Raw genomic sequence first — 25,168 nt, 5'->3', positions numbered from 1 at the left:
TGCCATGCTACTGGCTCTGTAAGGTCACCTGCCACTAGCGACGGGCAACTCCCGGTTTCTCCAGCACGTAAGCTCTCACGTGGGACGTGCCACCGGCACTGGCATCAAGTAACCAGTCGCTTAACTCTTCCAACATCAAGATAGAGAGCCTCTCTCTTTGTTTTCAAAATTTAAAAACTTCTCCGAGGAGTTGCAGAGTGAACGGATGAGGTTTTAGAGGTATGGGTATCTTGTTTCTGTGATGTCTTCGCCTCCATTGGTGTTCCAGGTAATCTCGACGCTTCTATTTCCATTTGTTCTGTTTTCTTTTGAAAGATTTATTTCATGGTTATATGAAGTATTGCGTACTGTGACGCTAGGTTTCTGTTTTTGGTTATGTTCTTCGAATTTTCTGTTTTTTTTTTTTTTTTTTTTTTTTTGATTTCATGCTCTTAATTCATGATATTATGCAGAAATATTGATTATTGGATGTTATTGAGGTTGAATCTCGATTCAGTATGGTGGTACCTTTGTGAAACCCTAACTTGGGGCAGAAAGGGTTCTAGATTTGTTTTTTATGCTACTTGGAAAATGATGGTTGAAGAGAGAAAAATTGATGGTGGTTCTCTGGGCTGCTCTGCGTTGGTTCCTTGTGGGAATGGTGCTGCCCTTAATGGATATACATTTGGGTCTGAAGGGCTTAATACTGATGTGAGCTTCGGGGACTATTCAGATGAGGGATTACGTACTTACAAGCGTCGGAAACACTTGAGGCTGACCGCAGGTACTAATCTGCAAGAATATGGAAGATTTCCTTCTGATGCGGCAAGTCAAGCTGACCAGGTTTGTTCTTTTCCATTTTCTGTCTCTTCCTTCAAATTAATCAATTTACTGTGAATGCTGTGGAAGACATCAATAATTCTTAGTTTGTGTTCTTGCAAGTTGCATATGCAGCTTGATTGCGGTGCTGTAATTAGTCTACTTTATCACTCTGGATTTTGTTGCCCTTATATGGGAACATAACTTGTATCAAACCCAAGAAAATCTGTGACTAGGAAAATAAAGAAAGGAAAAAAGGGGGAAAAAGAAAAAAGGTAGCATTCAGTGTTGAATTTGTCCTAATTCTTTCTATAGAACTCTAGCAAAGGCAATTTAGAAAATGCATGGCTACTTTTGGTTTGCTTGATTGCCAGGTGAATAAAATCTTGAATAGGATAAGACAATAGACATAGACCACTGTTTTGGGAGAAGGCAGGGGATGTAGGTTGCTCAGATGGCAAAGTGGTGTTTTGTGGTCTCCCTATTCTAAAGATCATTCCTCAACGCAGCTTATTGTTCCCTGATGAAGATGAGGAGGCACTTGTTTGGGGTCATCTTTTTGATGGTTTTTGAAGCCTAGATGTTAAAATTGTTAATTGGTGTATTGGGTAATGTTATATTGTGCTGTGTTACTGCCACTTGGTTTTTGATGAGATGGCTCTGGAAGCAAATGTTTTTAAGAATGCCTAGACAAGTTGTATAATTGTCTTCTTGCTGACCAGCAATGAAGAGTAAACATGAAATTTATGTATGAACTTGAACTTTTACAGGAAAAAAGCATTTGGGCAGCTAAAGATTATTATATCTCATTTTTTCTGGTCTTAATTAAGTTAGAAACTTCTATTATTTTCTCCATCATTGAGACAAGTGACCGGAAGCTATATTTCTTGGATTTGTTGAAATTGGGGTTTTATCAGTGTCCAACTCTTCGTTTCAAGTACAAAAAATGCTACTCAATATTTATCTTTGTCTTACATGCATGGCATTGATCTGAGTCATGCTTTCTCCTGCTAGATGCACAGTTTAAATGAAAAACATTCACTCAGCCATAGAAGTTGTTTCTAAGGGATGTCTTATTTTCTTTGATTTCCTGTGTTTATTACTTTATTTACAAATAGAGGCAAACTCTGTTTTGATTACTAGTTTTCATGTTAAGGGCAATACTTGTAGTGTTTGTGGTTAATTTTATAAAAATAGAACTACTTGTGGAAAGGTAACCGTATCATATTGGATACAAAGACCCGGTGTCTATGGGTTACATCTATTGTTGTGGAAATTGTAATTTATTTGGCCAATATCCATTAATGCTGTATGAGATTGATTACTGAATTGACAACCAGGACAAATCAGAATTTTCTGCATTCGCAGGAATCCTAGTTGTCAAGGCGTCGCCTAGGCATCTAGGCACCCTTATTGCTGATGCCTTGGGTCGCCTAGGTGCCTCTTGGTGTCGTCTAGGTGTCCAGGGCTCCAGGCCCCCTTCAAAGCCTTGGGTCGCCTAATCTCTTTGACATACGCAAGAATTCCATGACAATGAGACTGATTTACTCTACTAGACTTCTTGGCTGATTCCTTAAGTGCACTGGATTCGAACATAAATTTATGGTCTGTATTAGATAGCTCTTAATGTCATCGAAGCAAGGTTGGAAATTTCAAATTTCCCCTTCATATTTCCACTGCCTAAACCGAAATATTTTGGTGAAATTTCTGTCTTTCTTAGAAATTGGTAGTCATTTTGTTTCAATTTGTTGAGAAATCGAAATATTTTGGTAATTTTGGCAAAATTTTGCCGAAATTTCGGACCATGCATTGAACAAAATCATGGTTTAAAAGTATACGTTGTTTTAGCCTTCCAAAACTTACTATTATAATGATGACTAACGCTGCTGGCGTGCAGCTTTTGAGCCATAAAACCTCTCAATTTTAAAGATGAGGATAAAAGGAAAAAACTAACGTTCCTTGGTTTCTATCATGTTTGTGAAGGTCATTTAAGTTGCAAATTGATTTGATTGTTTGTATCTTAATAGAAATAATCTATTTTTCACCCAAAATTCAATCTCATTAATGCAAAATAAATTGCCTTTGGGTTGATTCGTGTTTTTGGAACCGTGACTTTGCTTGTGTAATTGGAACTTCATTATTTCCTTGGCTGATTCAACATATATATATATATATATATATATATATTTAGATAGATCTTTGAGTGTTAGAAAAGGGATGCCTTTTCTTTCACAGACACATTAATTGGATTTCTAGGCTCCCGTAATTATTTTAGGGGGTTACATTTTCTGAAGAGCACAACTTGCAGGAAGGAACACCATCTCACCTGATATGCTGGATCAGTCAATCATTTGTCATGGAAATTGGTGCATGGTGATTTTTGTGTATGATTAATATCTCCTTTTATGGATGGCTTTTTTTTTTATGGTTCTATTCATTGGTCTGATTTTTTTCACTTTGATTATATCATAATTTTTAATGAGTCATGACTTGGGCACCGTTTGATAACGTTCCTAGAAACGTGTTTCTGCGTTTTTGTGTGCCAAGAAACGGAAAAACGGCCTTAAAAGTGTCTGATAAATCCGTTTCGTTCCTCCCGTTTTTAGAAACGTAAATAGAAATTTATGGCAATTTATAGTACAAGAAACATGAATGGCAAAACATGTTATAATTGTTTTTTTGTTTCTAGAAACAAGTTGAGCCCAAAATATTGGGGAAAGACCCGATAAAAAATCGATCAAAAGGCAACTCGTTTATCAAACACCAAAAAATCCTTCAAGGTAGTCCTTGGCGCCATTGTTGGTGTTGTAGATCTCGATGTGGAAGATCCGAAAAACAAGTTTATCACACACCAAAAAATTCGTTTCTATTCCAAAAAATGTGAAAAATCGTTTCTGCTGTTTCTGTGTCTAGAAACAGCAGAAACGTTATCAAATGGTGCGTTGGTATCCTAGCTTATTTCCTAGAACAAAGCATTTTGTTGTCATTTTTACTGTTGATATCAGCAATGATTTTCCAATGCTCCCCGTGCATGTTAATGGCTTTTGTTGAGAAGTAGGTAACGTTTTTTTGGCATTTTGGACCAATGTTGTCATTGCAACCAGGCGACCCAAGGCTTTGGAGGGCCTGCCTAGGTGTGCCATATATGACTAGATGTAATAATTGGGGTTTTAAGTATCGGTACATATTTTTTATCAACTGATACGTATCGACATCAGTGGGTTTCGATACTTATTTTTATAAAGGAGTTTTTATCAACTGATACATGATTTATATGGTCCTTTAGCTAAGCTGGGAGTAATCTGCATTTTAAATTATTTAAATAACTAAATACTACTATATCTTTTACGCAAGGAAGCTTGATAGTCCTGAGTTCTGGACCTGGCCTCGCAAGTTTCCTTCCCTAGTTGTGTTCTCTGCTTGCCCCTTGGATACTCCTTGTGGAACTCCATCAAATTTAATTTTGGTGGGTTTTTTTCTCTAATTAAGTTGTGCATTCTGCCAGCTAGAGTGCTTCAGCAGTAGTTTAGGGATTTTGGGTTCTATCTTGTTGGTGTTTGTAAATCGTAAGTTCAATTAGAGTTGTAGATTAGATATTACCTTGAATTCATTGACTTTGTGGTTGAGGGCAATCCTGGTAAATGATTAGTTGATTTGAGTTTCATGTCAATGATCCTTAGCAGCTAGCCTATGTCATTAGGGATCCATTCTTTGCAGCCCAAAATAAACCCAAAGACTAAATATTTTACTGGCCTAGTTCCACATCATTTAGTGTGAGGATTGAATTTTAAAGGAGGAAATTTTCTTCGTAATCCAGGGGAAAAAAGAAGAAAATTATTAAATCTTATCTTATTTGTTGTGGTTTTCATTTTTAATATTTTTGTAGTACTTTGCATCTGTTTTTCATATGAACCATTAAGTATATATTCTGATGGTAATTAGTTGGACCTTGCTTTTCTTTTAAGCTATTCTATTTTTTTTTATTTGGTTCCCTGCAGTCTGTAATGAAGTCAAAGGACATAATTCTACACAGGAATTCCTATGAGCTAGATGGTTGTTCTAGAGTAGACATCCCTGTTCTTCTAGATGGTTCAGATGATTGCTCAAATGGGCACTGGAGGAATATCGTACTTGAACTCATCTTACAGTCCATGAGTGTGAGTGAAGGTGGTATTCAGAGCTGCATCCAGGAAGCAGTCATGTCCAGTTCCTGTATTATGTCTAAGATAAATTGTGCCTACCCTAAAATTGCATGGACCCAAGTATTTATACTAATGACTTTTTTTTTCTTAAATAAATAATTATTTATTTTTGTTCTTTCTAGGTTCCTTGAGTTATTTGGGTCATTCATTAGTGCAATCACTCTTTTCAGGAACTTGGTCACTTCCATGAAAACAGCCTTAAGACTGAGTCGCAGTTAAACGAGGACTCAAAAGTTCCAGACAGATCTCAGAGTGTTTGTAAGGAGCATGAGAATGCTACTTCAAATGGATCCCAAAACGAGGCAAACGACCAAGCAGATGTTCATCATGTCACTGAATTGTGCCAGCATGTTCTTCACAATGTTATGGTTTCGGAGAAGTTTGATTTGTTGTGTAAGTTGCTATGTGAAAATTTCCAAATCCAAGAGATCAAGTTGGCCAACTTTCTAGATTTTAGCGTCATGAACTCCAGGATGAAAGATGGGGCTTATGAACAGTCTCCTGTCCTCTTCTCTACAGACCTTCAACAGGTAGTGTTTGTTGCACATTTCAGTAAGGATTCTACTTAATCATTTATATTTTTGCATGTCTCTTGCACAACCGAAGTCGAAGATGTTTTAGTTGATATATGATAGCCTGAACTATTTATATATGATACTGTCTGCAAGCATCATCGAATATATCTACAGTGATGTTCCTTGTATACATGTTTGATGATATGCCAAAGAAACTCTATTTGAGTAAAAAATCTTGTCATACCTTGTTGTTGTACTCTTGACTATTTTTAATGTTATTGCTGGAAAACCTAATGGATACTTTTCTTACAACAAATGAATGTCATGGTAATTTAATTATTTATCCTCTTTACATGCCAAATTATACTTCCTTGACCTCGACATAAAATGCCACCCATCCCCCACAACCTTTTCCATTCAAAGAAATTTGCAAGGTGTCTGCTCCTCCAAAACATAAGCCCCTTTTGTGAGTCTGTGCTGTGACACACTTCAGGTTAGTAGAAGAAGTTGGTCAATCCTTCCCAAGGTTCACTTAATGTGGAGAGGGGAAGGTGGAGCAGCGTCTAGGCGAATCAAGGCAGTTGAGGGTAACAAACCTTAAGGGCACACCAACAACGCGCCAAGGCGTCGCGTCGCCGCCTAGGCGCCGGCTAGGCAACCTAGGCGCCAATCCAGACAAATCTGCCTGGATGCCTTGGCGACGCCTTGAAAAGCATGCACCCACACCCCGTCGCTTCCAGGATATACCCTGGCATAAGGTCGAAATAGAAAGTTCTAAGATCCATGTGAAGGGGTTTGGTTAATTTTTTTATGCTGGCTGCTGACTTGACGCACCAACCCTCCTCCTTTATCCGGGCTTGGAAGCAGTAGCATAAAACATTGGCGGAGTTGCTTCAAACATATGTAAACATGCTTGAATAGGCAATCCTATTAATTGTTTATGATGACACTTTTTGGAATTTTGTATAGGGTTTCTTCATTTTTAATACATATTTCAATTGTTTTTCTTGAATGTTGTGTGTTCTAGTAATTAGTCATGTGTAGAATAGTCTAATAGGCTATATTAGAAAAAGTATACAATAGGGTACAATGTACACTAGCAACTTGGGGTCCGAATCCAAACTGCCATTTCGGGTGTGTTTTCTTACAAGCTAAAGGTTTAAATTATGCTTAGAGATGCTTAATTAGGGTTTCCTTTAAGTTTCAGGCCAAAATATGGTCATTTGACCACCGAAATGTACCAGATGTTGGTCGAAATATGGCAAAAATCCAAAACAATTCTATTTCGACTAGGGTTGAAACCTTGGTCGAAACTGAATTCTTGAAATATGGTGCTATTAGGGACTTTCAAGGTAATGTTATCGTTGTCTTGTGGGGTCTAGTTGGTAATGGGGACTCACTTGGAATAATATTAGAGCTCCCATTATGGGGCTTGAAGTGGTTGTGTAGACAGGTTGTAGCTCCTTGTAAGTAGGAGACTTCATATGTTGTTATTTGATGGATGAAATTAATAAGTGGAAGCATAGTTATTAAGGAGGTAAGAAGACGAAGGCGTTTGAGGGGCGGGCATAAAGCGTCACCTTATTGAATAAAGTGTTCCTGTGTAATTTTTTTATAAAACCAATATATTTGGTTCAAATCCTAGTTGAATCCTATTACTCATATGTTAAATAAATATTAAAGGTTCATACTTCATACCAATGCAAGATATTCATCAAGAAAACAAATCAATAAAGTAAATAAACTAAATTCATCTTCATCAATCATTATAACATATTAATCATAGTTGTCACGGCATCAAATCGATCCAAGGCGGTGGAGGGGTGGCTAATCGATTTATCGATGAATCGCTCATTATGGCGTTGCCATGGCGGTTAAATCGCCCATGTGTCATTTTTTATTTTTCCTATTTTTTAAAATTATTTAGTATGCTATTTTTTTTGTTTCCCCTATTTTCTAAAGTTATTTAGCATGCTACAAGCCTACAATATATACTCTATAACATATAAAACAAACATTAAGCAACATCAAATCATCAAAAATCAACATAGCTCTATCAAAATCACCCTACATTTTACAAAAAATCAGTGAATCAGGCGTGACCTGGCGTCCATGGCGGTGCCATAGCAACGCCTATCAGCCAATGACGACGGCCATTTGTGAGTCATGTAAATCGTAGCATTGCCATGAACTTCTTTTTCCGCCAGGACGCCAAATCGTCTCGATCCAAGGCGGTGGAGGGGTGGCTAATCGATTTATCGATGAATCGCTCATTATGGCGTTGCCATGGCGGTTAAATCGCCCATGTGTCATTTTTTATTTTTCCTATTTTTAAAATTATTTAGTATGCTATTTTTTTTGTTTCCCCTATTTTCTAAAGTTATTTAGCATGCTACAAGCCTACAATATATACTCTATAACATATAAAACAAACATTAAGCAACATCAAATCATCAAAAATCAACATAGCCCTATCAAAATCACCCTACATTTTACAAAAAATCAGTGAATCAGGCGTGACTTGGCGTCCATGGCGGTGCCATAGCAACGCCTATCAGCCAATGACGACGGCCATTTGTGAGTCATGTAAATCGTAGCACTGCCATGAACTTCTTTTTCCGCCAGGACGCCAAATCGCCGCCTTGGCGACGCCTAGGCGATGCCATGACAACTATGATATTAACATATAATATAAATACGTAATTATGAAACAAAATTATAAATATAAAGAAAAGAAGACATAAAATATACAAGTATTTATTATACTTACCTCTATGATGCCAGAATGAGTGCCTAAGCCCTAAGGTCATTCACTATATTTCTACTCCTGTCAAAGAAGTAATTAAAAACTTATAATTAAAAAATATTGAAAGTAAAAATCGAGATGCCGAATTAAATGGATGAGAAGTGACTAACCTCGGGAATTTGAATCATTATAAAAAACTTCAATGAAGAAAAAACATAAAATAAACTAAAATGCTAAAGATTTAGTAAACAATGAAAGTCAAATACCTAAAAGTTCAAGAACTCAAAAAACTTTGAAGTTCAAAGACTCAAAATACTTTAAAGTTCAAAGACTCAAAGTTCAATCCAAATTAGTAATTAAATTAAAATCTTCTTCTGCATTCTGTTGTTGGCTTGCATCATTTGGAGCTATGTCATAATCGTCCTCAATGTTTTCATCATCACGAACATCCTCTTCACTCATCGCATCCACTTCTTCATCTGAAGAATCCTTAAGCTCAACCCTCCTACCACGCCGGGTATAGCAAAGATTGGTCCACTGGTAGATGTTGGAGCCCTCCTTGGTCTACTGTGGCCTTGATATGATAAAGATGTCCTAAGTGCTCTATCAACATCTCTCCAAGTGAGATCATTCTCAGGATGAACTAATTCATCCTCTGATTCACCATCCACTCACTACTCCAATTAAGCTCATCAAGCAACAATGGATTATATTTTCTGTTTTGTTCTTTTCTTTCTTGGAACCTTACTTGAAGTCGGCGATTATACTGAATGAAGACAAGATCATTTGACCGTTTATGTTCTAACCTATTCCTCTTCTTGGTGTGAATCTGAAAAACATTAATAATATGAAGTTATCTTCAATAAAACCATATTAAGTGAAGTACAAGTACTTAGAACTCAATACTCACAAATTCAAATGTGCTCCAATTACGCTCACAACCAGAAGATGAGAAACAAAGACCAAGTACGCGCAATGCAACTTTTGAAAGGTCAGGAGCAGAACTTCCATGTCGAGACCACCAAGAGACAAAATATATAATATAAAAAAAAAATAGGTTAAGTAAAAAATCAACATACAAAGTTCTAAACTAATTAGAACTTTAAGAGGAAATATACTTACTAGGGTTCAATTTGTCCCTTTGTCTAATCGCCATGTCTTTTGAAAAACTTCCTTGAGCATAGGTATAATTTTCAACATGGAGAATGATCTTATCTTGCAAGGTCTCATCAGGCACCAACCTTGCAAGAACATCATTGAAGGCATCACTTGCTTTATGAGCATAGTCCATCTCATTTCTGGATTATCTGCTACTGCCTTAAAGAACTTGTTTGGATTGAGGAAAAAGGCAGCTAAATATATTGGTCGATCCATCATAGTCTCACAATGGTGAATAACAATCCCTATGATTTTCTTCCATTTCCTTTCATTGTTTCTAAAATTTTTTTTGACGTTCTTCTTTGCCACTGGCATTGCTATATATATTTCAGGCATAGTAGGCAACTCAGCACCATCTACAATCCTCATGAGTTGAAGAAGAGGCTGTGATGCTCTTTATACAATCCATCACACTAGTTCAGAATGTTGTAGCAAACACAATCTCAAAAGCTTTCTTCCCTGCCTCTGTAGATGCAAGCTTAGAATGGGACCATTCATCATCAACAAATAATTTTTTCAAAGATTCTTTGTGCTTGTATAAGCTCTGGTGTGTTAAAAAGGAAGAGGCAAATCTAGTCACTCCATCCCTCACTAAGTTTCCCCCTGTTTTTTACCTCATAGCTTCAAGAAGGCGAGTGTGCCTGTAGATGAATGCAGTTAATTTCTTGCCCTTCGATATAACAGACATATAAAAGCGCAATTTGCCTGTGTCCTCCATCATAAGGTCTATACAATGAGCGACACATGGACTCCAAAACACCTCTTCCTTTTCTCCATTAGTAGTCGACTCGCTGCAACATAGTTGGTAGCATTATCAGAGATTACTTAAACCACATAATCTTCACCAATCTCTTCAACCTTACTATCAAGTAGCTTAAATAACATTTCAGCTGTTAGTGATTGGTTAGATGCATCCACAGACTCCAAAAAAAATTCCCCTCTGGACAGTTGACAAGAAAATTAATTAAGCGCCTTCCTCTCTTGTTTGTCCATCCATTAGACATGAGCACCCATATTTCCTCCAATATCCTTGATACTTCACCTTTAACTCACCAATTTTATCTTTTTCAGACTTCAATAGAGGCCCCCTATAGTCATGATATGAAGGGGGCTTGAAACCTGGTCCATATTGACCTATAGCCTCTACTAATTCCTCAAAACTCCTTAACTTCAAAGCATTAAATGGAACACCGCTTTCATAAGCCCACCTTGCATAGTAAGAACGAAGTTTATCTCTTTCTTCTTCTCCTCTTACACGGTTCTCCATTATTTTCTGATATAAACCTTTATTCTGCCTTTTTGCAAGCACTTTTTTAGGAGTTTTCCTCACATGCTTATCCATGGGACCCCTTACTACTTGTTTGGATTGTGCCTGAATGATAGCTTTATTTCTTCTTGAAGTTGTCCCAGAGCTAGGGATAGGACATGAGACCCCCAAATCGGATGTTGTATTATGTTGTGGTTCTATTACTTCCGCAGGTGAAACTCTATATCCATCACTAACATCCAAATCATCCAAACAATCAAGGTTCCTCTTCCTTTGGTTCTTCAAGATTGCATTTCTCATCTCTTTAGCAATCGCTTCCGTTGTTCTTACCCACTTGGCTACATCTCCATAGCGACCAATAAGATGTTGCTTCAAGCGTTTTATTCTTCCCTTGACATCCTTCCCACAAATGGTACACTTAATCCAATTTCTGTCTGTTAAGTCAGGCCAGTATCCGTATTTCCATCTAGGATCATTTGATTTAGCTCTCCTTTTTTGGATCCTTGCTTGGATCAATTGCTGACTGTGCAGTAGTAGTAGTAGTACTTGTATTTTCACCCCCACTGCTACGACGAGCTGTTTCCATAGATGAGTGGGTTCAACTTGTCTCTTTGTTTAACACTGTAATGTAAAAAGGTAATCAGAATAAGAAAAAAGGTAAGAAAAGGGAATATTACTACTATAAGGGAATATTAGCCCATTAGTTAATAAGGTAATAAAAGCAAATGCCTCTATTAAAGAGATATGGGAAAATCAGAATAAGAAAAAGAAAAAATACTCCAGGAAAAATAACCCAGTTGTATACATATGTATCCAGAGATATGAGGGGAAAAAAAAAAAAAAATTCGCATGGAGACATTAACATGGTAACATCAGAATCCACTCATCCAATTGAATACAGAAGCTAACTCCATTCAAGTTCCTAGTTTTCAGTTTAAAAATTAGAAGACAGATTAGAGAAGAATGGAAGAAAAAATTAGAAAATACTCAACATAGAAAATAAATAATAACATATCTGAGAATTGCATATAGAATTACAGATAACAGATCAAAATGTGTTAAAGGCAGGAGAGGCTGGCGGCTATCAATTACTATTTCTAGTCTAAATATAACCAATTAGCCACTTCTTGAAAAGTGAAAACAATACTTAAGCAAAAGCCTGTTAGCTAACTTCATTGCATCGGAAAGAATAAGCCAGAGTCTGAACTCTGAATACAATTATTATCACTAAAAGTCTAAAGCAAAATTAAAAATAAAGAAGAAGGGAGAAAACACATAGTGTCGTAAATCGTAAGACTCACCGTAGAAAGGGAAAAAAAAAAAACTGTTAAAGACTTGAGAGTTGTACGACTGTAACAACTCTCAAAGTCTCACCGTATGGCGTATGATGAAGATGAAAGAAGAAGGAAGAAGAAGGGAGAAGAAAGAAGAAGAGAGAGAAAAAAAAGCGCACAAAGAATATAAGAAAAATCAGAAAATAGAAAAATAAACAATAACATACCTGGAGAGAGTGGAAGGAACCTTCATCGGAGGAGAATAATAGTTGCCGGAGAAGAATCGAAGGAGGGACGAGGGAGTGAGGGACCTCACCGTCGGCTGTGGGTTTTTTCTGATTTGGAGTGGAGAGAGATGCGATTTAGGGTTTTATCTTTTAAATTATAAAGTTTTTGATCCAATGCATCACATGTGCATCAAAACTTATACACTTGCCAATGAGAAAATTTAATTTGGAATCTTCATCAAGCAATTTTAAAACTATGTTTAGAAAAAAAAAAACCATAAGGCGACCGCCTTTGTCATAAGGCGTTACTTAAGACGCCTTATAGCATAAGGCAGCCGCCATAGCCACTTCACATAAGGCAGAGCACTGCCTTATCATCTCACGACCGCATCAGCGCCAAGACATTGCCTTACTAGCGCCTTGGTGACGCCTTAAAAACTATGTTTCCAGTTCATTCTTCTCAAGATCAGCCAGAGATGAATTGAGATGATCGTTCTGGAGCTGGATCTGGATCTGGATGGAGGAGAGCTTGGACTTGCAATCACTAACGAGAGAAGAGAGGTTCCCAAAGGAGTTAGAATTCCATGCTTTAAGGGCTTCTTTCACATTTCATAGCTTTCTGGTCAAATCAATAAGGGGAGTGGAGAAGGCATTGACTGGTTTAATTCAAGCATCCTTAACAATGGAAGGGTAGTTAGGGTGGGAGGTCCACATGTCAAAAGAATTGAAAGGTTTGGGCCCAAAAGAGGTGTAAGGATGAATTAAGAGGGATATGGGACTGTGGTCTGATTTGTCTAGAGGTTCGAAGGAGGCATGGGAAGAGGGGAAGGCAAAAAGCCAGGCTTCATTTACCAGAACTCTATCCTATTTACAAGCAATCGGGTCATGTCCTGATCTTTTATTGCTCCAAGAGAATTTGATTCTAGACCATTTGAGGTCATCCACAACATTGTCATCAATACATTCATTAAAAGCATTAAGGGCCCCCCCACCAAGCTTCTCATGGCTGAACCTAACACAATTAAAGTCCCCACAAATCCCCCAAGGCCTGGTCCCTATCTGACCTGCAGTAAGGCGGAGGTCATTCCATAAGACTTCTCGATCAGCCATCCGATTGGAGGCATAGATGACTAAAAGCATAATGAGTAGCTGCAGGAAGTACCCGAAATTGAAAGATTAAGAAACTGGTGGGAGGAAGAAGATAGGGACACTGCAATCTTGGAAGAATCAAAAGGAAGCAGATATGGCTGTTAGGGTGGTGGGAGTGGTTTGTGATGTAGGAGCAACTTGGGGCAATGGTGGAAAAAATTCGGGCTATGGAGGACGCTTTCACATGCGTTTCCAACAAGCAATAAAAAGCAAGGCAGATCTCTCAAGAGTCAAGAGAAGGTAAACGAAAACATGTTTTTGAGGGGAATTCAAGCCCCTAGGGTTCCAAACAAGGCCTTGGGACATCAGGATAGGTTGGATGGGGGCATCTGATTCTCCTAAGTAGAGGATCAGGGCAATCCAGAGAGACTGTGAGACTTATCCGGACGCTGATAGGATCAGGGAGGGGAGGAGAAGGCAGGCTGCTCCAGTCGAGGGGGATGGCCAGATTGGGACATGGCAGTGACTTGACGGGATTTCCTAGTATTAGTAGAACTAGGTTTAGACTTGGCAACAACACTAGGTAAGGAAGAAGAGCATAAATTGGCTAGTTGAGGATCCGGACCCAAACCCCAAGGGAGTTTGGGCCGCCAAAATGATGGAAGGAGATGGGTTATGAGATGGATCATGGGCCAAAGGATGGTAGGGAGGCCCAACAGGGGGCAGACCCAGGAGGGTCTGGATTGGGCTAGGAGAGGTGGATGGGTCAGATGGAGAGGAGTTCATGTAGGTTGTGGTCTCAGAAAGAGGGAGGGGTTGGATGTGGTTCAGGATGGGGTCTACCTCTATAACAGAAGGTGAGGAGATAAGGCCAACACTTGTTGTCTCTAATACCGTAAGGGTATGAAGCTCTGGAGAGAGGTCCGTTGACAAGATCGTAGAAGGCGCTGAGGTGCCAGAAGAGGCAGCATGAAGGGGGGGATGAAGATCGAGTGCCAGAAGGGGAAGATCTGCAGTCCGATTCCTCATAGTCGTATCTTGAAGAGGAATCAACACCCGAAGTGGCAAAGGAGCCAGAAGAGCCATCATCCAATGGCAGTTCGTTCAGAGGAGCAAGGGCTGAGGGGTTTGCATTAGACAAATGGACATGGTCGGCGTCACACTCGACCTTTGTCGCCAGGATTGAGAAACTGTTATGACCAGCGGAGAGTCCTTCGTAGTCACTTTAGGCTGCCGCCGATGGCGGTAGTTCTTTCTGGAATTGCCTCTTCCTCTCACTGGACGAAAGGGCAGTAATCTCTCAGTTTCGGACATCAGCGATCGGTCTCTTGCTGAGATAGGGCCGTTGAGATCATGAGGTTCAGGCCCAGCAAGATCAGCAGAGGGCTTCAATGAATAGGCTGCAGGTCATGACCGAAGACTTTGCATGAGAGGCACTGTGGGGGCTTCCATTCGTATCGCACTGATTGCTGGAAACAAAATTTATCCCCATCTTGGAACGAGATTGAGGAAGTAAGGGTGTCGGAAGCTGAGACATCAATGCAAATTCTTACAAAAGCTAGCCTATCTTTCCGGTTGGTCCTGGCATCAGGACAAAGAGGAGTTCCTAGGATCGAGCCGACTGCACTCAAACCATCCGAGCACCAGAAATGAAGGGGAAGGCCTAGAAAGGAGATCCAGATGGGGATGGTAGAGAAGTCGACATGGTTGAGCAAAAGCTGCCATGCCAAGGTCTTAGGAAGATTGTCTTTCGACCCACCAGCCAAGGTCCTCCTTCCAAACGACGCAATCTGTCATGCTCATGTGAGAATTTTTAAACATATAGTAGCCATGCTCCAAGAGGAAGGTGTCTACAGTGCCAACCGGCCTCCTTTGCTTGAGAAGGGAGGATTTGACTAAGTGAAAAGGGAGGCATTGGCCTAGGAAGTGATCAATAAGGGAGTTCTTCCAGCGAGAGGCTTCGGTGTCTATCAATCCTTTTGGGCAAATGGTAGTAAAGGAGTCTCCCAGGATGGAAGGAGGGACAAAGTGGAGAGGCAAGCCTTCAATAGGGGGGGATAGGGGATGTTTGAAGTGAGTATAGTTGTCAAGGCGACGACTAGGCGTCTAGGTGGTTTTCCTGGGGCCTAGGCGACAGTCGCCTTATTGCACTGCATGCCGCCTTGTGTTTTGACACTTATTTCATTTACTTAAGATATTATTCATAAATAAGCAGATACCCCCTATTTGAATCCAATAAAAATAGTTTAAAAATCAAATTCTAAAAGGATAAAAAGTCAACCACCCAGTCCAAGAAGAAAAACTGGATTTTGGTTATAGGGGCGATTTTCAACTTTTAAATGCTGGAGTTTTTCTTAATTATGAAAACTTTATAAATTCTATCATGTTAAAACATTAATAAAAACCAAAAGTCCGGTAAAATAATTTTTTGTTTTGATATCCATAAAATTATTTTCATTCAGGAGATTTTAATAGCATTTGCGCACTTAAAAATAAGTTTGGCCGGAACATAACTTTGTCATTACAACTCAGATTTAAGTAATCTTAGACTTGTTGGAAAGCTGATTTTATATTATAACTGATACAAAAAGTCTCATGTAAAAATAATATCATTTGACCAATCAAACTTATTATAGAACCAAAGCATTTCTCTAAATTTTGATTTTTTATAACTTAATATGACTTAATGTTAATTTTTTATTATTTAATATGGCTAAATGTTCATTTTTAATGACTTGATGTTGTTCATAGTTTTTAAGGCGGTGAGGCGACGGAGGCGTTTGAGGGTCTTTTAGAGCGCCTTAGCGATAAGGCCGGCATAAAGCATCGCCTTATCGACTAAAACGTTCCTGTGTAATTTTTTTATAAAACCAATCTATTTGGCTCAAATCCTAGTTGAATTCTATTACTCGTATGTTAAATAAATATTAAAGGTTCATATTCATACCAATGTAAGATATTAATCAAGAAAATAAATCAATAAAATGAATAAACTAAGTTCATCTTCATCAATCATCAATCATTATAGAATATTAACATATATTATAAATACATAATTATGAAACAAAATTATAAATATAAAGAAAAGAAGACATAATAAATACAAGTATTTATTATACTTAGCTCTATGATGTCAAAATGAGTGTCTAAGCCCTAAGGTCATCCATTATATTTCTACTCCTGTCAAAAAAGAATGAAGCTCATTGCTACCAGAGCAAAATGGTCGCCTGGATCAGTGGTTCTTCCTTGTTCCTTGATTCCTTCTCAAAGCTCTTTTTTAAAACCCTTGACAAAATCCAAACCCTGTTTGTGAATCGTGTTTTTGTTATTTTTGGTGGAGTAAAGCTGATCCTATACATCTCAAGTGTTAACAAAACTATACACCAACCAATAAAAAATCTATATTTAGAATATTTATTAAGTAATTTTAAAATGTGTTTAAAAAAAACCCGTAAGGCGCCACTTCACATAAGGCGGAGCACTGCCTTACCATCTCTAGACTGCATCAGCGCCAAGGCGCTGGTAAGGCGACGCCTTAAAAACTATGATGTTGCTTAATCTTGATTTTTTTATGATACAAGGTATATATAGCTTACTAAATAATGTTAGAAAATAGGAAAAATAAAAAATAACAATTGGTAGCCTTGTTCGCCTCAAGGCGTGCACCTTCTCGCCTAAGCGCTTAGACAGGGGAGGAAGTGAGGTTGGAAGAGGCAGGGGAAAGGTGAAGGATTGGGAGACGCCTGCACCTCGCCGGAGGGGGCATCCATGGAGGCCAGCCCAGCCCAGCCCAGTGGGAGATTTAGGGAAGGAAAAAAGTCATCGGAGGAGGGGGGGTTGAGGTGGGGACATCACCACCATTAAGGTCCGTTGTCGGTAGTCAATTCTGGAATTCTGTGGGATTCCAATCTAGTTTCAGGTGGGAAGCTTGGCCTGTATCCTTCTATTGTTTTTCTATTATTCTTCCTCCTTATCCTTCCAACGTTTCCAAGTAAGTAACAAAACTTTTCTTTCATTCGACTATTCTACTTGCTGATTCTGTTGCCAGTTAATGGTCTGAGTTACTGTCATCTTGTTTAAACATCCATTAATGTTTTGCTTCTGATCTGTGCTGAAACCTTGTTTTCAACTTTCTTGAATTACTATTCCAACAAGGAATTCCTTGAAACTCAACTTTTAATCACTGGAATTCAAATCTGATTTCATATGAGGCTATCAGTTGCTGTCTAAAATAACCTATAGTTTCAATTCCATCTTTTGACAGATTTATGATGTTCCTATTTTGAGTCTGGTTTCAGTCAACTTGATTTTTAAGGGTTTTTTCCCCCATTCATTTCTTATTTTTGGTTTCACTAGGTTTGTTGAGTTTGATTTCTAAATGGACATTCTGAAGTCTTCATCGATTCCAATATTTGAAAATTCCTTCTTCAAGTAGGAATATTCAGATCTTATCGTAGTTGTCAAGGTGTCCCCTAGGTATTCAAGCTGCTTCTTGGGTCCAAGGAGACCACATTCGTTACTTGATGCAAGGAAGGCCTCGCCTTGGATGCCTAGGCGTCACCTTATCAATTTGACACTTTATGAGTTTACATTGATTTATATTTATTGTGTTGTTTTTTGATGAATATGCTTATATTATATCCTATAGTTTGTTTATTAAATGTTGGTTTTCTCATATTAGGTTATTAGTAGTATAATTATATCATATTGCATTGATTTGGTTTCTTTGTTGCATATAAGTATAATTATTGAAAAGTATCATTGCTATACTACATATACTGCACATGTCTAGGGAGCCTAGGCACACATCCAATGCCTTGGGTTGTTTAGTCGCCTTGACAACTATCGATCTTAAGAATCTGACCATTAGATGGGCCTAAATTTTAATACCATATTCTCCTATCTAGATATAGCACTCAACCTGAGTTTCAGCTAGATTAGATCATCTGATCTTCTGTTACAATTTTCCTGAAATCTGGTTTCTAAATTTTCACTGCTATCCTGCTTTCATTGGATTATTGAACCTAGTCCATATAATGCCCACAGAATACTTCTGATCCCTTCCCCCCCCCCCCAGCAAAAAAAAAAAAAAGGGTAAAAGAAAAAGATAGTTCAGGCAAAAGTAGGGTTGAATAGCCAATCGAGGAAAAGATTTAAAAAAAAAAAGGATAGTTGGGCAAAAGTGGTGTTGAATAATCAACAAGGAAATGATTCCTAAAATTATCTTCATGAATCTCTAACTCCCACTACTTTAACTTGGACTTGGATCTAGCTAACCAAATCTAATCCCTAACATACAAATAAACACTCAAGTACCCAAACTAAATAATCAATACGCCTAATTCTCCTGCATCATTTGGTAAATTGAAGGAAATCAGTCCCAATATCATATTTGTAATTTTCTTATAGTTTTCATTTGAGGTGTCCAAGAAGTTGATGACAAGCTGTTTGATTATGCTGAAGCTTCGGAAACTGGTCTTCTAGATAAAAAATTAGGTAGCAATGTCAGTCTGTGGAAGTTCCAACATGAGATCATAGCTGTTGAGAAGTGCGTTGTACAATGTATGTGATGTGATGTATTGAGTAGACAATTGATAAGTGACTAGACGTAAATTTGTTGGCGCAATCCTGGGTTCAAAACTATGGGCCCACCCGAACAAATTACAACCAAGTTATAAGCAAGCTGTGGCACTGTTCTAATTAAACAAAATTTTAGTGGTTAGATTGGTAGTTAAATTAGGGGGGGGGGGAGAGGATATAAAGGTATTGATATTTAAAAATTAGGGATAAACTTGGAAGGGTATATAAAATGTGGACAAAAGAGGGTAAAGGAAGAAGATGGGGGTATTTTGGGAAAAGGATGTGATATGGTGTTGTTGAAAACAGCATCACTGTCTCATCTTCTACTTCCAAACAAAGACGCAACCAGCAGTAAGTTCCTTACCATGCAACTGAGAAAACTCACTCAATATAGACTCAAGTCGACTCCAGATCTCAGGCATATATTGTTCAACTCCAAGCCCTTGTGATGTAAGTAATGAATCTCCAAATCAGCAAATCAAAGAAACGCATTCAAGGTCTGAAACTGTACTTGATGGTAGGCACAGGTACAGATCTGGTCGACTGTTTGGTTCTCTTGATTCCAGCTGAGTTTTGGTTTAGAGATTTGCAGAGAGAGTCATCCAGAGGTAAGGCTCTAACCCCCAAAATCTTAAAATCTTAGGCAGAGGTGAGGGATGAAGGAGACACGGAACTTAGTTGAGGGACCGATTGGTGCCGTTAGAACAGGGTTACCATGGTAATTGGTTAATGGAATTCAAAAAGACAGACGATAGGGGGAGGCAGCAGGTTATATCCAAAATAGTAGAATTAAGAAAGTAAGAATCAAGGGATGAGAAAGGAGCTCCTGACAGGAGATGTTTCAAATTCGCAGGGAAGAGAGAAGGGAAGAAGGATTGTACCAGAGAGAAAAGGAAAGGGGAAGATAGGAAACACAGCTGCCACTGCTCATGCCACACAGGCGAGCTCTAAACAAACTCAATTTTCCATTCATCTAATGTCCATCATATTACAAACATATTTAAAAGAAAAGAAATTACATCCAATAACGAAACTAAACGTATGAGGAAACTAACCTTATGAAAATCCCTGTGTAGCTAACTCTCTAGAACTCCCATACAAAAATGAGAATAAAAAAATTACAAAGAATCCCAATTGCATTGCATGACATGGCTTGGGTTAAAATTAGGTTCAATAATGAAGCGGACCCCTTCCTTTGTCTGCGATCTGCATCACTTATCCTGCTTACAGTTCTATTATCTACCTATTTATCTGACACTCTTTTCTTTTAAAAAAATCTTATAAGCCACATATAATGTTGTAACTCCAGTATCTCCTCTTACTTTGATTAGTGAATTAGGGTTTTCAGAAAGCTCTCTCTCCTTTGTGATTTACTGATGGCCATTTGGGCCCACTTTGTTTCACTATTTGGTCTGTACTGGAAGTCTTTCCGTCACAGAGTATGCGAGACCTCAATATCATTGAGTTCTGTCATTCTGCCCACAAAACAAAAACGGAAGTTTATATGGCGGTGTATGTTCTTGGTGAACTATATGGACCGTTTGGGTGGAGAAGAATAATAGGATGTTTAGGGGTTGGGAGAGATCTTCTTAGGAGGTCATTAGTTGAGGACGGCAAGATGGGTAATGACAGATGGGACATTCCGGGGTACCCTATTGACTAAATGAGGTGCTGGGATCTTATTATTTCCTCCTTGGGGGCTAGGGGTCAGATTCAACATGCTTGATGCTCTCATGCCAATGTTGTCAAGTACATATGGCAGCTTGATTGGCAATCTTGATTCGACCAGTATTGGAGAAGTGTGCCAAGATCATGAGGGTCTGTAGATCTTAGCATTTTCAGGCCTTATTGATAGCTAACTTGATAACCGTGGATTTTAACGCGATCATCCAAGGGCTGAAAATAGCTTTGGCTCACGGATGGATGGATATGATTTTGGAAGGAGACTCTTAGGTGGTTGTGCATTGGCTTGGGATTCATATGGAGGCCCATGGCACTACCTTTATCTCATCAGGAAGGAGCATTGCTGTGTGAAGCCAACTTTATTACTCTTGGAGGACGAGATCTGAAAATTCATTTGCAGATGAGCTGGCTAGGGTAGAAGTGGGTAGGGAATCATTGTATTTGGGCCCTTGTCAGATGGAGTAGTTTCTCTTACTGTGGGTTTGGCCTTTGGCCTTCTGTTTCTGTTGTTTACACCTTATATTCTGTATTTTCTATCTTGTATTTCTCTCGTTTCATTCTCTCAACAAGATATCATTGTTATCTATCAAAAGAAGGGGAAAATCTCTCTCCCCCCCTCTGAAGTGCAGCCTCTCATGTTGTGTATCTTTAATTCTGTCATATTTCTCTCCCTCCCACCCAAAATTCAGCATTTTAGGTTTTTTGGCCTTAACTCTTCTATTTTATTATCATTGAAATTATGTGCTAGTGTGCTCTGTTGGAGGTACATTATACTCTTCATTTTTCTTTTGGTATTAGAGGTTCATTATATTTTGCAGTTGAACTTGTGTCCTAATATTATTTTGGATTGAATTCCTGATTTTGCTTAGACAGTTGAGCTTTTTCAAGCCCGGTGACATGTATTAGAGACCACCTTTTGATTTGGCATACATAATATTCCCTATTCTAACATTCAGGACATATTTTTGTTCTAAGAAAGCTTGTCAATTTTAATCCTCTCGCATAAATAGCTCATGTTTGATTGTTTCCTAGGTGTGGCATAAGATTCAGAAGATTGGTAATGAAATGGTTATTCTTTCAAAGGGTCTTTCAGATATATCAAAGAACTCCTACAGTGCACTGGTAAGAAGAATTGTTGTTTCTTAGTGCTGATCTCTCTATAGCTCTATGGAATACTGAATGATGCTGTACCGTCAATCATGGCAAGTGCTGCTAAATTTCGGGACCTTAGTTCTTTAAGAGGCATTTGATTTGCTTCTAGGTTGGTCACCCTATTAATTTATTTTTTACTTATGCCGATGGCTCATCCAACATTATTTACTTGTCCTCTCAGGTTGGAGGGTCGATACATGGCGCTTATGAAGAAGGGAAAAACGAGGTATATAGTACTCAACTGTAGGGGTAGAATTATTGATCAGGTTGTTTTCCCTGTCTACCTTTCAGCAGTACAGATTAAAAAATTTGATGCTCATTTGAAATTTCAGACTACTACGAGCCTTCCACTTCATTTTAATTACGCTATTCTCTCTCTGACAGGAGATCAATCATGTTGGTGATGAACAAAATGCTGAAAAACGATTTTCTGTCCCAGAATCTGACCATGAAACTAAGCTGGAACAAGCAGATGTACGTGGCACAGGAAAGATAAATAACTGCAGGCAATGTGGTGTCAAAGCAGATGGGAAAGATCGCCTTGTTTGTGATTCATGTGAGGAGATGTACCATGTCTCTTGCATTGAACCTGCTCTTGAAGAGATCCCATCAAGAAGCTGGTATTGTGCCAACTGCACTGCAAGTGGGGTTGAATCTCCACATGAGAATTGTGTTGTATGTGAGAGGCTCAATGATGCCAGGACCCATACCAATGGAAGCGGGGAGACACTTCCAATGGAAGAAGACATGCTAAGTGATTTGGAGGAGAGTTCAGATTGTAGTATGAAAGCTGAAGATGGGCTTCAGTTGTCCAATAGAAACAGAAGACTACGCTATTGCAAACTATGTGGAATTGGGGAAGAGGATAACCGACGATTGCGGATATGTGGACATCCCCAGTGCCCTAACAAATACTACCATCTCAGATGCTTGACAACTGAACAATTAAAATCCTTTGGTCCCCGTTGGTACTGCCCTTCTTGTCTTTGTAGAGCTTGCCTCACTGATCAAGATGATGAAAAAATTGTTCTCTGTGATGGCTGTGATCATGCTTACCACATTTATTGCATGGAACCACCATGTACTTCAATTCCAAGTGGAAAATGGTTTTGCAGCCAATGTGATGTTGGGATCCAAGCAATACATAAGGCAAAGAGGGCATATGAGAATTATCTCGAGAAACACCAGAGGAAGAAATTAGGTGGATCAAATGAAGCAGTTGGATCAGTGGATATGCTGTTAAATGCTGCTGAGAAGCTGAAATGTGAGGAGAAATTAGCCGCCACCAGGAAGAAAAGATAGGTAGAGCAGAGTTTCTTATAAGGAAGAAAGGCAAAAGAGAAAGGAAAGTATAGCTTGTTCTATTATTCATGATGGTGAATGTGGTCGTGTATCAACATCCTTATCTGGCCGCTGTGTAGAAGTATGGTGTGTGGCTCATAGTTCGATTGAATGGGCTGCTACTTGAGCATCATTATCAGTGACAATCATTTTTTGTTGGAGAAAGGGACAGGAGCCATTCTCATTAAGAAGCGGGGGTGCAAGAGCGATGAAGATTTATATTACTTGCCTGAGTGCAATGGTAAGAAAGTAAAGCTTTGTGACATACGTTACAAGGCTGGCTGGTGAATTGTTGTAAAATTAAGAATTTGTTATCAAAATAACTTGTTACTTCGTGATGAAAAATTTGAAGATGTTTTTGAGATGAAATCTTGTTGATCTCAGGTGGTCGTTTAATTTCTCTAATGCCTTATTGATTTTGTGCTTATTTTCATTATGAAGTTATGATATTGTGCTATGGGTTTCCTACCGGTAAACTGATTGATCAATTGTTGACCTTGAAGATCTGAAAATAAGAGTCCTTGATGGTTGGCTAGATAATTATCGGTTCTCTTCAGGGTCTTGAAGGGCAGAGGTGAAGATAAATACTCTCCAGGATGAGAAGCAGCAGCTCGGCAGGGCTCACTCACTGCCTCTGCTTAATTTTAGACGAGCACGAACACTTTTCCCAGATTACTTCGGTGGCATAGAACCTGCTATCATTGTCTGATGGAAGATGGATATATGTAGTGCCTCAGTGTTGTCTGCAACTGGGGCATCATCTTCTTCTATTTCTAACTGTTTCTTTGATTTTCTGGGTTTGGTGTACATGGTTGATCATGCTTTCCACTCATTATGTTGAATTTCTTTTTCCCGAGTCGGTAACAAAATCTTCACTTTGGCTCTATTTGTTTCCATGTATAGATGGAAAAGGAATTCTCGTCTGAAAAATAATTCTGTTGTTGGTTTTGATGTAAAATTTGGTGAAAGGTTGCTGGTCTGTCTAGATCATATAGCTTAACTTGTTTGCAAGCCTAGATGTAGTACATGAGATGATGATGTAATAATTCTGATCATTCAATATTTAGGAAATGATCTTAACTGACAATGTGTCAAATATCAGCCTCTATTTCAATCATTACCTTTGTATGTACTATTTCAATGCACCCCTTAGGTTGTTTATTTATCATTTTGGTAAATTTGATGTTAACTGAAACTTGACATATGAGCAGCAGGCCTTGGGTTTACTTATTACACAAAATCCCATCTAACAAGCCAGTGGAAAAGCAAGAAATCTGAAGCGACAAAATGGGATCTTTCTTGACCTTGATTTGTGGGTTACTACCACATGAAGTCCACAATTGGATCCTGTGCTGTTTCGGAGCAGATACTGCATTCAGTTTCCAAAGCCCACGTAAGGTTAATGCCCTAGAGTATAAGAAACAGTTTAAAGCTCGTCCCTTCTTGTCATGTTAAAATGGTCTTTATGGAGTTGACCATGTTGCAAGTAAGGAAGTGGATGTAATAACTTTGTTAGAGGTAAAGTGAAGTGAAAATATATTATAAAAGAAGTTTTTTGTTTTTTGGGTACAAAAAAGAAGAAAGTTTCACTTGTGTTGTTTGGTTGGAAATGTAGGGCCCGTTTGATAACGTTTCAAGAAACGCGTTTCTGCTGTTTCTGTTTGCAGAAACAGCAGAAACAGAGTAAAAAACGTTTGATAAAACTGTTTCGTTTCACTTATTTTCAGAAATAGAAATATAAATTTTTACTTATTTATGGTTTAAGAAATGACCCAGGCGAAACAAGTTGCCGTTTTTGAAAACGACTTGTGGCCATTCTTTCACTGGTTACTATCGACTTCTAAAAACATGACTTATCAAACACCTTCAATTCCGTATCTGTTTCTAGAAATGGAAATTTATGTTTCTGCCGTTTCTTGAAACAGAAATGACAGAAACGTTATCAAATGGGCCCGTAGTCTATGTTGATGTAAATTAGTTTCTTAACAAAAATAAATAAATAAAAAACGAGTCTTTTGTCCGATGGCAGCCCATGCGCCTAGACATAGGGCCGTGTGCCCCACCAAGGGGGCACAGTGGATATTATGCATCCCCTATATCTGTGGCGCTGCCATAGAAAACTGTCAAAAAAAAAAA

The 25,168-nt window shown here is 38.5% G+C and overlaps 1 protein-coding gene across 3 annotated transcripts; it reads left to right on the top strand.

Moving 5' to 3' along the window:
* Positions 1 to 110: 110 nt before the first annotated feature.
* On the top strand, positions 111 to 23,415 carry LOC122060610 (PHD finger protein EHD3). 3 transcript variants are annotated; one of them, XM_042623748.1, is made up of 7 exons: positions 111 to 268; positions 453 to 822; positions 4,797 to 4,955; positions 5,171 to 5,530; positions 21,572 to 21,661; positions 21,873 to 21,917; positions 22,076 to 23,415. In XM_042623748.1, the coding sequence occupies exons 2-7, from the start codon at positions 469 to 471 to the stop codon at positions 22,991 to 22,993; spliced, it is 1,926 nt and encodes a 641-aa protein (XP_042479682.1). In that variant the 5' UTR covers positions 111 to 268; positions 453 to 468; the 3' UTR covers positions 22,994 to 23,415. The 3 variants fall into 3 exon arrangements, with proteins under 3 accessions (XP_042479682.1, XP_042479677.1, XP_042479688.1); XM_042623743.1 differs by having other exon boundaries at positions 4,797 to 5,060; XM_042623754.1 differs by lacking the exon at positions 4,797 to 4,955.
* Positions 23,416 to 25,168: the final 1,753 nt, after the last annotated feature.

This window comes from Macadamia integrifolia, chromosome 2 (genome assembly GCF_013358625.1).
Source record: "Macadamia integrifolia cultivar HAES 741 chromosome 2, SCU_Mint_v3, whole genome shotgun sequence".
NCBI lineage: Eukaryota > Viridiplantae > Streptophyta > Magnoliopsida > Proteales > Proteaceae > Macadamia > Macadamia integrifolia.
The sequence above is the reverse complement of the archived record's forward strand: the minus strand, read 5'-3'. Positions and strand labels throughout refer to the sequence as shown.

Excerpts from the sequence above, each read along its gene's own strand:
- LOC122060610 (XM_042623743.1), top strand. The coding sequence starts at position 469 with ATGTTATTGAGGTTGAATCTCGATTCAGTATGGTGGTACCTTTGTGAA. Across the intron at positions 5,061-5,170 it reads CTAAAATTGCATGGACCCAA|GAACTTGGTCACTTCCATGA; the intron begins GTATTTATACTA and ends CACTCTTTTCAG. Across the intron at positions 5,531-21,571 it reads TCTCTACAGACCTTCAACAG|GTGTGGCATAAGATTCAGAA; the intron begins GTAGTGTTTGTT and ends ATTGTTTCCTAG.